At 36.9% G+C, this 14,506-nt stretch overlaps 1 protein-coding gene across 4 annotated transcripts in view; it reads right to left on the reverse strand.

The window, feature by feature from the left end:
• The window catches only part of itpr1b (inositol 1,4,5-trisphosphate receptor, type 1b), a 145,646-nt gene that overhangs the window by 67,434 nt on the left and 63,706 nt on the right, over positions 1-14,506 (reverse strand). For 3 of the 4 annotated variants that reach the window (XM_065240970.2, XM_065240969.2, XM_065240968.2), the window contains exons 36-40: positions 11,243-11,363; positions 10,625-10,809; positions 8,841-8,989; positions 3,717-3,828; positions 2,676-2,711 (exon numbers count right to left, since the gene is read on the reverse strand). In XM_065240970.2, the coding sequence (XP_065097042.1) occupies positions 2,676-2,711; positions 3,717-3,828; positions 8,841-8,989; positions 10,625-10,809; positions 11,243-11,363 (603 nt within the window). The remainder of the gene's footprint in view (positions 1-2,675; positions 2,712-3,716; positions 3,829-8,840; positions 8,990-10,624; positions 10,810-11,242; positions 11,364-14,506) is intronic. The other variant, XM_065240971.2, reaches the window with a different exon arrangement.

The following is a 14,506-nucleotide window of genomic DNA, read 5'->3' on the forward strand; positions in this document are numbered from 1 at the left end:
GATGTTACAGCGGAAACGGTCTATAAAATGCAAGCACATACAGTTTGCACGAATTCAAATGTACACAGTCATTCCTCAGATAAAATGAAGTTAATGCAAAGAAATCCTAAAGGAAATTAAATTCATCTCCATCAAATGTTGTTGCATCATAAAACAACAACAGCCTATAATCTATATCCTAATGTAACTTTAACAGCGTCCTTTGTGCTCTATTACAAGCACTGGAATTGCCTTAAAGGGATAGTTCGGCCAAAAATGATATTAAACCCATGATTTACTCACCCCCAAGCTGTCCGAGTTGCATATGTCCATCGTTTTTCAGACAAACACATTTTCGGATATTTTAGAAAATGTTTTAGATCTTTCAGTTAATCAAATGTAATGTTACGGGGTCCATGACCTTCAAGTCCAAAAAAATGTGCGTCCATTCTTCACAAATTAAATCCAAACGGCTCCAGGATGATAAACAAAGGTCTTCTGAGGGTAATCCTTGCCGTGTTGTTGTAGAAATATCCATATTTAAAACTTTATTAACGAAAATAAATACCTTCCGGTAGTGCCGCCATCTTAGTCGCGTCCGAATTCAGGATGAGAGCTTACGCAGCCTACTGAGGCTACTCTGTTGCTGCTCTGTCCCCCGCCCTCCGAATTTGTCATACGTCACTAAGAAAAGTGCGTACACTACGCGAATACTCTCTCCTGAATACAGAGGAGTCTAAGGTGGCGGCGCTACCGGAAGGTATTTATTTTCGTTAATAAAGTTTTAAATATGGATATTTCTACAACAACACCGCGCGGATTACCCTCAGAAGACCTTTGTTTATCATCCTGGAGCCGTTTGGATTTAATTTGTGAAGGATGGACGTATGGGTGGACCCCGTAACATTACATTTAACAAACTGAAAGATCTAAAACATTTTCTAAAATATTCGAAAATGTGTTTGTCTGAAAAACGATGGACATATGCAACTCGGACAGCTTGGGGGTGAGTAAATCATGGGTTTAATATCATTTTTGGCCGAACTATCCCTTTAAGGAAATGCACATCTAAGTACAAGCTTTTACACTCGATTCTTATCACACTTTCTAAAAATAAAATGGCGCAGACTGAAATCCCATCTAAATAATAGTGTACTGATATCTGAAAATGCGGTTTCATAGTGGATCTAATAACAAAATCCAAAGGGTTACACAAAACACAAGAAGATCCACCACAGTCTACATTAACAGGCCACATGTAAAAGCAAATTAACTTAAAAACTTCTTTCATCATATCGACTATGCAAAAACTTACCTGGACCAGTTTTGGCTACACTCTTAAAAATTAAAGGTGCTTAACTCTTTCACCACCATTGACAACTGAATTTGAGAAAAGAACCGCCTTCTCCACTTTAAAAAAAAATGCAATTGCGCAACACTCCTGATTGACAACTAGGAGGACCAATAGTCTTGATGATCCACCCGGAAAAAGAAAATCCTCCGCAATACCTTTAAATCATCAATTATGAGAACCGCTATTATTATTGGCGCTCTTTCGCAACTTATGCAACCTGGAAGTAACGCTTCACGTGAAGAACTCAGTGTATGTTTTGGGGATCACGCTGAATGGGATCTCAATTAAAAGTCCTTCATAAAAATGGAATTATCTCAATTTTTTCCTCAAAAGTTTGTGTTTTTGAAGAAACCTACCCATATTTGAGAACTAATGAAGGTTTGATGAAAAGTTTTTATATGTTTAAAAGCAGAGGGTCTGTTCTTTCATTTCATATAGTATGTTTATATCAAGAAGAACATTTTCTGGAAGTCATAAACTTTTGTGATAATCATGAAAAATGCTGGCGCTGGCTACCAACTTTTTAAAAAAATGCTGGCGGCAAAAGAGTTAAGAGGTTCTTCACAGCAGTGCCATAGAGGAACCATTTTTGGATCCTGAAAGGTTCTTAGAAGAATCAATACGTTCATACCTTTTTATAATCTAAAGATGAACCTTTTGTAAAAACCTTTTTGGATATTAAAGTTTCTTGATGGAACCATACAAAAATGGTTCTTCTATGATATCGTGAAGCACTTTTATGCTTGGTTCTATAAAGAACCTTTTAAACGAAATGCGGATGTTAAAGGATCTTTATGGGACCGTATAACCAAACAAAGATTCTTTTAGGAACCTTACATTTTAAGAGTGTTGTGTGTTTGACTCGAATTACACCAGCAACTGTGCTTCTACCATAAAATCAGATTTCTTTAGAGAATAACATGAAAAATGCTTTTCAAAGCACAACTGGGAAAAGATGCTGTAATATCTCTGTAAACCACGGTTGCTCATATCTCTCCAGCATAAAAGTAAGTAACTAGAATTACACAAAGGAATCGTGAACAAAGATGGTTGCTTGATTCATTTACACACATGTTTCTGAGGCAACACATACACGCTCTCTATAACAAGGCCAGTGATGAGACACGTGAGCGCACACACATACTATCACACACTGAAACTATCAGGTGAGATCGACCTCGACACATGGACAGAAAAACAAGACTGTCGGTTTGTGGTGAAGTCACATTGACAGAAAAAGCTTGGACAGAAAACTGGTATTAAGTAGGGCGACTACAGAAGCACGCGAGCGGAAAGCCAAACTAAACAGCCCAAAACTGAAAACCAAAATAAATTAAACAACCTCAGCAACATCCAGCTCATCATCAAAGGCAATTAACTGGAAAAGAAGAGCATACAGAGTTAGTGTTGTGAGGGAAGTGACCGGTTACGCTAAAACCAATGCCAAACAGTTAGTCACATGACGCAGATTTATTATTAGGTAGCATTGTTTAGAAGCACTCGTCGCAATCTATTAAACTATAAGATGTTGGGTTGTTTCTTCAATTACAAGCACTTTAGGCCTTGCAATGAAATAAAAAAAATAAAATAAAAATAATAGTTTATGAGTTTATTTAATTTTTATAAAATTAACCAGAGGCAGGGATATAAAGATATCCCCCCCAACCACCCAGCAAATCACACCCTGTATATAAATCCTTAAAAATAGGACAGGGTGCAACTATAACATCTAAAAATTAAATGCATTTAAAAATCGGGCACAATTTAATAATTAATGAATGGTAAAAAGTTTTCAATATAACGAATAATAAAATGTAAAAAATAAGAAATCTGTTTAAATAAAAATAAACCCCTACTTAACACAAAAGAGCCCAGAATTGAAGAAAATCCCAAAGATGCAACAAAGACCTGTTGTTTAGTTTTAAAGCAAAAGTTTTACAGCTAACGCTACGTTATTTGGATGTTTAAATATGGTAGTGATGTTAATTTACTTAGTACATGCTGGTTAAGCATTACAAATGGAGTGAGGCGTTTATTTCTGAATGCAGTGATAACCTACAAACTCAAACGTGCAGGTGTCAGGAAGATATGACTCATGATCAGATGTGTGTGTGTTCGAATCTGTGTGTGCTTATGTGTATTAAACCATACAGACTTATAAACCACACTTTAGCTGTGTCAGTCTTTTGAAATAGACTTTGAGTGGCATTTCTGGTAAAACCTGTGGGTCCCGTTTTTGGGATTTTTATGTTAAATATAACACACAGAAAGGGATTCATGCAATTTCATCAAAACTTAATAACTGACTTTAATAGCTAGTTCTGTAGTGAGAGATGCAGAAGGTCATTTAAAATGTGTTTAGTGAGCGCAATAGCCGTGTTACCTTATCCCCATAGCCGCGGTCTTTGGTCATCATTTCTCGAAGTGTCTGCAGGACCTTTATGCACAAGCGCTCCTCGTTCTCTTCTAAAAGCTGTTTGGTGTGTTTTATTAATCTGAAAGAGAAATGCACAGGGATGTTTTAATCATAATAAGTAAGGACGAGCGGCATAGTAGTTATACAGAAAGGCAATAATGAGAGTTTTTGAGAAACACTTTTATTTTCAGTCGTCTTGCATGCCAATCAGGGCCGGATTATCCATAGACGGGATTGGACGAGTGCCCTGGGGCACTAGGCCATGGGGGGCACCAAGGGCCTCCAGACCGCAGCCAAAATGTTTATTTTTTACAAGTACTCGTGCATGTGCGGCACCCGACAAAACTATGGAATGCGCGATCGGGTTTTAAGTCTATTTAGTATTTTTCAGTAATGCAGTTATTTTGGAAAAAAATTGAATAATTGCTTTGCAGGCTGATTTAAGGTGTGCCCCAAATTTTCTGCTGGCCCTCCTAAAATTCAGGGGCTACAGTGCTACTAATAAAAAAAGTTAGTCTGGAACCTGAATGACTAGAGTTCAATATAATATATAATATAATGTCTAATTTTTTTTGGGGGGGGGCTTGAAATTTGGTCACCCTGGGGCACTTCACTGTGTTAATCCGGGCCTGATGCCAATAGTGCACATTTCACCTTTAAAAATTTGAGCTGATAAAGGTTGTAGGCTTATATCCCTTTAAGGGTTTATCTATAAATCATCATTATTGTGCCATGGAGAAAAACACTCAAAGAAACCAAAAAATAAAATCACCTACTGAATGACTAAATGTCAATGATGATCATGTAATGATAAAACTACACAGTTCTGTCTTGATCAAAGGGAAGAGGATCAATAGAACTGAATTGATGTGAGCTATAGATACAATATGTGGTCGATTTAGTCATGCAAATGACAATGGAAGCTCGAATTGTAACTTAACTTTTTTCTACATCAGCTTATCGGACACCTGAAGATTACTCATACAACAACCCAGACTTCAAGCAAACAGACACAGACGACCGCACAAACACACATAATCTGTTTTGTAGCACGTACAGAAGCCTTGACAAAGAGATCTAATTTTGATTGGTTAATGTGGCCAATGTTTGCTGGAAAGGTGATGGTATCTCTCTCATACAGTGGCTTAAAAGGCTAGGTTACCAAAAAATGACATTATTTAGTCACTTTCATGAAAAACCTTCTCTTCACTATTAAAATGCTAAGACAAGATATGTTGCAAAATGTTTGTATATTGCAAAGGTTTTTACTAATAAAAATGCAGGGTTTTTCAACCTAGAAATGGGTCAAAAAGGGAACTTACCTACCCTGGATTTTGTCAACCCAAAATGCTGGGTTGTTTTAACCTATTGTTGGGTCACATATAAACATTTACTGGGTTAATTTATCCCAACAGCTGGGTTTACCCAGCACTTTTTTACTGTTTAATCCATAGGAGAGGTTGACTGAAAAATAAGTCAGTATTTTTAAAAGCCATATTTTATGTTTCGTATTCATATTTCAATGTACTGTATGTTTTATACTTTGGTCATTTGTGGTCATCTACAAGCCCAGTCCCCAATTGAAAATAAGCCATGTAAACTTTCGGCAAAATATTAGAAGCAAGAGCCGCTTAAAGGCGGGGTGCATGATTTCTGTAAGCCAATGTTGACATTTGAAATCACCTAAACAAGCACGCCCATAACCCAATAGAATCTGGACCTTTTATTCATAGACCCGTCCCACACATACACAACCCAGGCAACGATGCTGGTAAGTAGACACGCCTCTTACTGCTGATTGGCTACAAGTGTGTTTTGGTACTCGGCTTGACTCTCTTTTCCAAAGTGTTTTTCAAAAATCATCCACCCCACCTTTCATGCCACCTCTGTCAAAACTGAGATAAAGATAATAAGTGAATGCCCTTGGCACGTATTAAACGTTCATCAAATACTTTCACTTGAAATCCACTTAATCCTGGCATCAGGCAAAACAGAAATACCGGTTTATATGCAGAATCTGTTAAAAGCCACGCTGATTTTTTAGCAACGACTGTGGATTACATTCAAACTTATCTCACTTGTGTACTTGGACCTGAATACAGCCCGAATGTGAGAGCCACATGCATCACAGCCCCCCTAATGTGTGCTTCAGTTTCTTCATTTTTAAATTCGGACTTTCATAATTTGCAATGTTGGTAGTATCGGTTCACTATGTCTTGTCCAAAGAAGAGGATTTTTTTGTGTGTGTTTAGGCCATTTTTTGACATTTTTGTGTCTTAATTTGGCCACAACTTTTTCTGTGTTTCACCAAATGGAATAATTTTTGGTGACAAATCTTATATTGACACATATTTTGAAAAAATGCTTTGAAATTTTTTAAAACTCAACAATATACCGTAGGCAAATTTACTACCCTTACGGGTTGTTCGTGTACAAAAAAGCCACTAAATTAAACGGATGTAAAAATGTATCAGAATTTTATTTTTTATTTTTTTCATAAATCTCTTAATCACCCTCAGTACTGATCAAAACTACCAAATGCTTACAAAATTTCCATGATTTTAACTCTTTAATTGCCAAGTTCATAAGTGGTGTCACTGATTTGATGACAAAAAACACACAAAATGACAGATTTTCATTATAAAAATTGATTGTGGACTAGATTTTTTTACCTTTTTCACAGTCTTGGGTTTGTAAAAGATTTGTAAAAATATTAGCTTTAATGCATTTTTTATTTTTGTGCAGCATCAGCTTTTATTTTTTTCTCCCTAATTAGTTGTTCATGGCCATTTTTGCCCCATTGATTTCCATTATAACGAAATTTTTTAATTGCAAAGCCATGACACCTTATTATCATGCATTTTTTGATTGTTGGCAGTTTTTCCTTTTGCTAAGAGGTAAAATTTGTCATTTTTACTGTTTATCACCATCTGGCACCATTAACCCTTTAGTAGGCCCGCCTGTGCAAAAACAGCTTAATTTCTGGCTTGTACATTGAGTTATATGGAGTATAACAGCATATAAGTGAGAGAAAGAGAGATAATGGAAGTCAATGGGGCAAAAACAGTAATGAGGGTGAACATTTTTTAAAACTGATCCTGCACAAAAACTAAAAATGCATTAAAGCCAATGTTTTTACCAATCTGGCATGCCCAAGACTGTGAAAAAAGGTTAAAAAAAATCCAGTCCACAATCACTTTTTATATTGAAAATCTGTCAATTTGTGTGTGTTTTCCCCCAAATCAGTGACACCACTTTTGAACTTGGCAATTAAAGAGTTAAAATCATGGATTTTTTTAAACATTTGGTAGTTTTGATCAGTACTGAGATTGATTAACAGATTTATGAAAAAAAATTGAAAAAATATTAAAGGAATAGTCTACTCATTTTCAATATTAAACTATGTTATTACCTTAACTAAAAGTTGATACATCCCTCTATCATCTTAGTGCGTGCACGTAAGCGCTGGAGCGCGCTGCGACACTTCAATAGCATTTAGCTTAGCCCCATTCATTCAATGGTACCACTCAGAGATAAAGTTAGAAGTGACCAAACACATCAACGTTTTTCCTATTTAAGACGAGTAGTTATACGAGCAAGTTTGGTGGTACAAAATAAAACGTAGTGCTTTTCTGAGCAGATTTAAAAGAGGAACTATATTGTATGGCGGAACAGCACTTTTGGGAGTACTTCAACTCGCCTGAAAAATCCGCTCCCCTTCTCCCTCTCATAATGGGAGAGGGAGGGTGTTACTGCGCCGAGTCGAAGTACTCCCAAAAGTGCTGTTCCACCATACAATATAGTTCCTCTTTTAAATCTGCTCAGAAAAGCGCTACGTTTTATTTTGTACCACCAAACTTGCTCGTATAACTACTCGTTTTAAATAGGAAAAACGTTGATGTGTTTGGTCACTTCTAACTTTATCTCTGAGTGGTACCATTGAATGAATGGGGCTAAGCTAAATGCTATTGAAGTGTCGCAGCGCGCCCCAGCGCTTACGTGCACGCACTAAGATGATAGAGGGATGTATCAACTCTTCTTAGTTAAGGTAATAACATATTTTAATATTGAAAATGGGTAGACTTTTCCTTTAATCTGATACATTTTTACAGCCGTTTAATTTAGTGGCCTTTTTTGTACACAAACAACCCGAAAGGGTAGTGAATTTGAACACACCCACAAGGGTTATGTAAAGGTTTTTGCCAAAAAGCTTGCATGCACTTAGAGGGTTTTGTGGCAGAAGACAGTCAAATTTGTTTTATACTTTTGAAATGACTAAAGTGACATTTGGCACTTTCAATAACTGACTAATATTTTCATTGCCATTAAAGTAAAATTATTGAACCTAAAAATAAGAGCCTAATAATAAAATGCTCATTTATAAGAAAACATGTCAAATGCACTTAGTGGGTTTTACATCTGAGCTCTTCATATCTTTTTTTGTGTTTAATGGAAAAGTTTGGAAGATAAGAGTGAATAAAAATGACTGAGTTATTATATTTGGGTGAATTAAGGTTTGAATAACAGGTTTTCTTACATTTACATTAAATTTCCATTAATGCATTTGGCACTTGGCAGATGCTTTTATCCAAAGCATCATACAGTGCCATTACAAGATATACATTTTTATCAGTATGTGTCTCCCCTGAGTTCAAACCCATGAGCTTTTACGCTGCTAACACAATGCTTTACCACTGAGCTACACAGAAGCATACAGTATATAAAACTATTCAAATATACAGCGAATGAAATTTCTAAATCAAACAACACATTGAAAGACACAGTAGTCTAATATTACTCTGTCAGCATCCTCAGTTGGGACACCAGAGTACGTGACTACTTCGAAGTAGAACTGTGGTAGTGTGGTTTCATAGTTAAAGATCTGGACAGGAAACCAAACGATTATCAGGTCAAATGAGATCTTTGGATAAAAGCTGAAGCATACAAACGCTGCGTAAAATGAAACATACTGTATCTACATACATCTCTTCTGCACTAGGTCACACCAGTAAACATGACTGAGTGATATCCCCAACTCAATAAATACAATCGGGTTATATTGGAGCATTGTTAAGAAGAATATAAACCCACTTGGAGATGAATCCTCCGCTCTCACATTTCCGTCGTGCATCTGTGTTTTCCGGAAACAGGAGTTCGGGCCGGTGCAGAACATCCACCAACACGGAGAGCTCAGCCTGAACCAGCGGCCGCAACCGATCCTCCAGAGCAGACACAATGTCCTATCAAACACAGACAGTACAGCATTAAACAACAAAGTCAGAGCTTTGGAGTCAACTGCAAATAAATAAACTTGTATCATATGGTAGTGACAGCATTAATATAACACAGAGGACCAGTTGCATGGTTGAACAACATAGTTTTTCTTCCTAAAATATTTCTCACATTTAATTACCAGTCTGAAAATATATCGTTCATGAGAATTGCATTTTCAGAGAGATGGAGACTATACAGGGTTCCCACACCTTAGTTAACTTCAAATTCAAGGACTTTTCAAGGACTTTCCAGGTCCAATACCCTCAATTTCAAGGACTAAATGTGAGTGCATGGTTAAATCGTGTTACCTTTTAAGATACATACAATTCCCTTTCGAGGGAACTCTCGCTGCGGTGACACTTTGGGGACGCCTCCAGGGGAAAGTGCGTCTGAATGTGTATAACAAATTCAACCAATGGTGAGGCTTAACGACAAAGACAGGGTGACGCGGGAGCCAGGAAGTATATCGCTATTTGAAATAATGCCAAAGACGGCATTAAAGGGACACAGGAAGTATGGCAAGGGAGACGCAGCGTCTCGTTCCCTTCTCAGGGAACAACAGTTACATACATAACCCGAGACGTTTCATGTGTCAAACACAACTATGCAAAAAAGCATTTTGGTATGAATCAACATTCACATACAGAAGATATAAGCATTTAAAGTGAACAGTTAGCACGTGTGCTTAAAAAGTCTAGAATTTTTATTTTGTTATCCTACACTACACAGGGAATAATATGGATTTTTTTCCAGAAAACTTTCAATGACCTGTATTTATGTATGTATATTTTCAAATGTAAAATATTTTTTTAAACAAAAAGTATCAGTTAAATTATTTAAACAAACATTTATTATTTTAACAAAAATACTTATGGGGGTGATTGTTTATTGGAAAGTGCATAAAGCTGCTTTTGGGACATTTCATGACCTTTCTAAAATTGAATGCAGCGAGTCTCTAGGCACATAACAAAAACATGAGCCACGCAAACACTTGCCGGGTCAACGCCACTGTTGCGTGAGGGTGGAGACACATGTGATGAACCCAAGGTTTACCGCAACTTGCTAACTCACCCCTCCAGACATGCTGACAACCCACACACATTGACCTCTGTCCACACCCCCAATCTCCCTTCTGAATGACATGTGAAAGTTAGCGAAGAAATGCAGATGTCAGCTTTTCATACTATGTCAACAAATCAAAAACTTTCAGGACAGGATGAATGTTCTGCTTAATGCAGTATTTAGGGGACAGCTGTTCTTAGATCAGTATCAAGAGTCGACTGCTATCAGACTCCACCGGACAAAATTCCCAAGGAACGACAGCTCACCCTGACTCACTTCTCCATAACAATTCACGTGTATTCCTGGAACAAGTTTCCTGTTTTCCTCCCCCGCCTCTTTAAGATTTATATTTTGCAATGCGTCTGGAGTATTGTATTTGGGGCGAGCTAGTTAGACGGCTGGTTGAACCACCTATCGCTAAACAATAACTTCAACGGTGATGCCATTTGTGTGTTTTGTGGCACCTAATCTTAACTTGAAATGTTTTAGTAAATAAACAGATTTCCTCATTAGCTGCTCTCCAAAGACCCCCCTCTCACCTGAAGCCTTTCGATGATGTTCCTGTAATCTTTTGAAGTGGTGAGCGTTGAATCTCTTCTGGAGGCGTTGCGAGCTGACATCCTCCAATTGAGGATGGTCTTCTGTACTACATTGTTGGACTTCACAAACAGGTTGTTCACCTGGCTGTCCAAATCCACTGGGATGGCGATTGCTCTGCTCTTGGCTTAATAAGATGAAAAAATGCATTTGTTACATATTAAGAGCACTCAAAAGACTGAATATAAATGTAAATAGCAAGATTATTTATTTTTGGAGGTTTTGATGTCGTAATAGTCTAACCAAACATTCAATTTATAAAATAAAGTATTTTTTACTTTAACAGGCAAAAGTCGTCAAGGTTACTTTTTTAAAGCTAACAAATGGGGCTTTTACACAAAGCTTATACAATCATTAACGAGAACAATGAAATAATAGATTCAGACGTCCTGTAAATGTTTAAGCACTGACGCATGTTATACCACCATGTCAATTAAGGATGTGCGTTAGTTTCAGTTTGACTATGATCAAACAGATTATTTCACAGATCATTCTATATTGTCTGTCAATTGCTAGTGTGAATGTATGCAAAGTTGAAATGGCACCGATGACACACTCACCCACATCAGACAGAACTTTAATACAACTCTCCACTGACGCTTTCTGAGCGGGGACCAACCAGTTACAGTGATAAACTCGAAAAACACCCTGAAGAAGCTGAACGAATACGGGCTGACGGGTCTGGAGAGACAATAATAGAACACATGATAGAATAAAGTAACAGTGAGATTATTAATAATAATGGAGTGATGAGAGTTGAGAAACTAGGAAATAAGGAAAAATATCTAACTGTTCCTGAATGAGTTAAAAAATAAAAATGTTTAAAGTTTTAAAGAAAAAAACGGTCTGTTGTCTATTAAAAAAAAATCTATATTTTTTATTTTAATTCCAAAGGAAGTTGCTTAGGCAAGGCCTGGAAGTTTGTTTTGTTAAAGGATAGTTCACCCAAAAATGAAAATTGGGTCATCATTTACTCACTGTCATGTTGTTACAAAGCTGTATACATTTCTTTGTTCTGATTAACACAAAGATATTTTGAGAAATGTTTCTAACCAAACCGATCGGAAGCCCCATTGACTTCCATAGTTTTCTTTCTTCCTACTACTGATGTCAATGGGGCTTCTGATCGGTTTGGTTACAAACATTCCTCAATCTTTTTTGTGTTCATCAGAACCTTTATACCGATTTGTAAAAATGTGAAAGTGAATAATGAATAAAAAAAAATTCATTTTTAGGTGACCTGTCCCTTTAAAGCACTTTTTTGTGTTTAAAATGTATTTTATTTGATCTGTTATAAAAGTTATGAATATGATATTTATATATCTTCCTCTATTTATTTAATATAAATGCAAAGAGTCTTATCTTTTTGCTTATGAAAAATTACAGTGTTTACCAGCTTTGCATGGTCATAACAGGAGTTGAGAAGCTTTATAAGTTAATTTCAATTATCTATAGACTTCAAAAACATAAGATTTATGTTTTTAACTTTAAAAACAAACTATAGAGTAAATACACCCAACTTTACAGCTTTCTTCATTTTTGAAGTCATGTAAAACCTAGTACAAATGTTTCAAAAACATTGTGTGGCATTAACACCTACAGGGACTTTGTCTACCAAAACACACATTTTACCCTTAAAACACGGGAAGTTAGAAACCAAACACACACACAAACCTAATGTGTAAGGGTGACATCTTTCCCACCCAACATTTGTGAGACCAGCTCGACACGATGTCTAGACAACAGGCCATACATCAATTAAAAAAACGAATGCAATGATGTTTCCCGCTTGAAAAGGCTTACTTGCGAAGTGTCTAACCAAACTACGTCACCACATTCCATGTGCAACCACAGTCATTATTAAGAGGTACCTCGGTTATTTTTCCCAAAAGGGAGGCCTGTCACAACAAAGAGAGATGTGACAGATGAGAAGAGGAAGCTGTAATTGGCCAACATTTCCAGGAAACAATGAATCGTGTTGAGGGTTTAAACAACACAACGTTAAAGGTGAAACACTAAAAGTTTAAACATCACATTTAAATGGGGTTGATCAAACCAGTGCACTGTGATCAGATTTGATCTGTTGACAATTTATTTATTCATTTTGTGCTGTATTCGTAAGCGGGTTGTCAGGAAATGGCACCCCTGGCTCAACCAATGCTAAGAGTTTGGGGCGTGGCTATTGGTTTAAAGGGCGTTTTGCAGGTACATTTTTTCCACGAATTTGGGCAATTTGCTTGTTGATAATAAACATTTAAATTGTTATCCATTGTATTTTATGTTGTTGGTTATCACAAAACGGAATACAAAACGAAAAAGTACAGCGGTTTGCAAGGATTCTCCTTTCCCCCTCAACGCACTGCATGACGTCACGTTGGGGAGAGAATTTGCCTTAAGAGCATTGAGAGTGACTAGAGAGATGAGTAAAGTACAATATTCAGATTATATCAATGCAAATTATAGATAATACATAGATATAGATAGACTAGATAGATAGACTAGATAGACAGAACGACAGATAGCGTTAGCATAACTTCGTGTAGAAAGTAAACAAAAAATTAACATACTCGTGCATGCTGGTTTGAGGGGGACCATAATCCTGCTGAAATGGGTGTATGCGATCTTCAGCACAAACGAATTCAGGCAGCATGACTCAAATCCTGGAAGCTGAGTGAGGCGTCACGTCGTCACATCTGGTCGCGGGGTAAGAGCCTCGAACACCGATCAAAACGCACACATTTCCCTACAGCCAGTAGCGGAGTGTCAGTCGGGAGAGTCGGGACTTTCCCTGTTGGCCGGTCTAATAATAGTTATACATTGGGAGTTATATTAGCAACACCGTCTGTAGGTCTGATGTGCGGCCGGTTCCCGCAGCCCGCTGGTCAAACTGCAGCCTCTCTGCTCAACAAATATAAAAGTGCTCAACCCGTTCGGCCGGTCCAATCATGTCCAGGATTTATAAAAATACGGGGATCAGGGATTTGATTGGTTTCTAGCCTGTCATCCTTTGATGTAAAAAGCCGCCGAACGCCTGTTTATTGCAGTATGCGGTCGGATTCAAGCCCGCTGCAGCTGCTGACCGCTGCTTCTGTGTATAAAATGATCGTGTGATTCGTTATGATCGCATAAACAATATAACAAAACTTCCTTTTATTTCACATAAAAATATATTTTAGATATTATATGATAGACTAGTAAGTGTGGATTAAGGATGTTTAAAACTCTCTAGCCTGGTGGTCAGGACATGAATGGATTGAATCAGCAGATTTGCAAAGTTTTATTTATCTCCACATATATCATAAATAATAATAAGCAGGGTAACTTTGCAGTATACCACATTATATACTTCCTATTATGTATATATATTTTAAACGTAAGTATTAATAAAACGGCAATAAATGTCTCATCTATATGGCTCTGGCTGAGGCTTTCATCTACTTCTACCCAACATGACGTCATCGCCGAATTGCTTAAAAAAAAACGTTAATACCAAAAACATTAAAAAAAGGTCTTTAAGACCTTTTTTGAGACATTTTAAAAATAATATACATATCTTGAGTGATTTATGTACCCATTAATCAACAGTGGTGGTTAACCTGCAACACGCCCTTTAAAATATTATTTTATGTAGTTCTATTTGGTGCTGCCAGAACATCATATTTACTTTTTACTCTTAAATTTGAATACTAAAAAATAAAAAAAATAAAAAAAAAAACATTTACTGACATTGACGAGCTGAACTTTTCACTCAAATTTGAATATTTTTCAACTCTCGCTTTTCATAAAAGCCGGCAGCTAGCGTTTTATTCTGGGCTGAAAGCCGG

This window comes from Paramisgurnus dabryanus, chromosome 14 (genome assembly GCF_030506205.2).
Source record: "Paramisgurnus dabryanus chromosome 14, PD_genome_1.1, whole genome shotgun sequence".
NCBI classification, from domain to species: Eukaryota; Metazoa; Chordata; class Actinopteri; order Cypriniformes; family Cobitidae; genus Paramisgurnus; species Paramisgurnus dabryanus.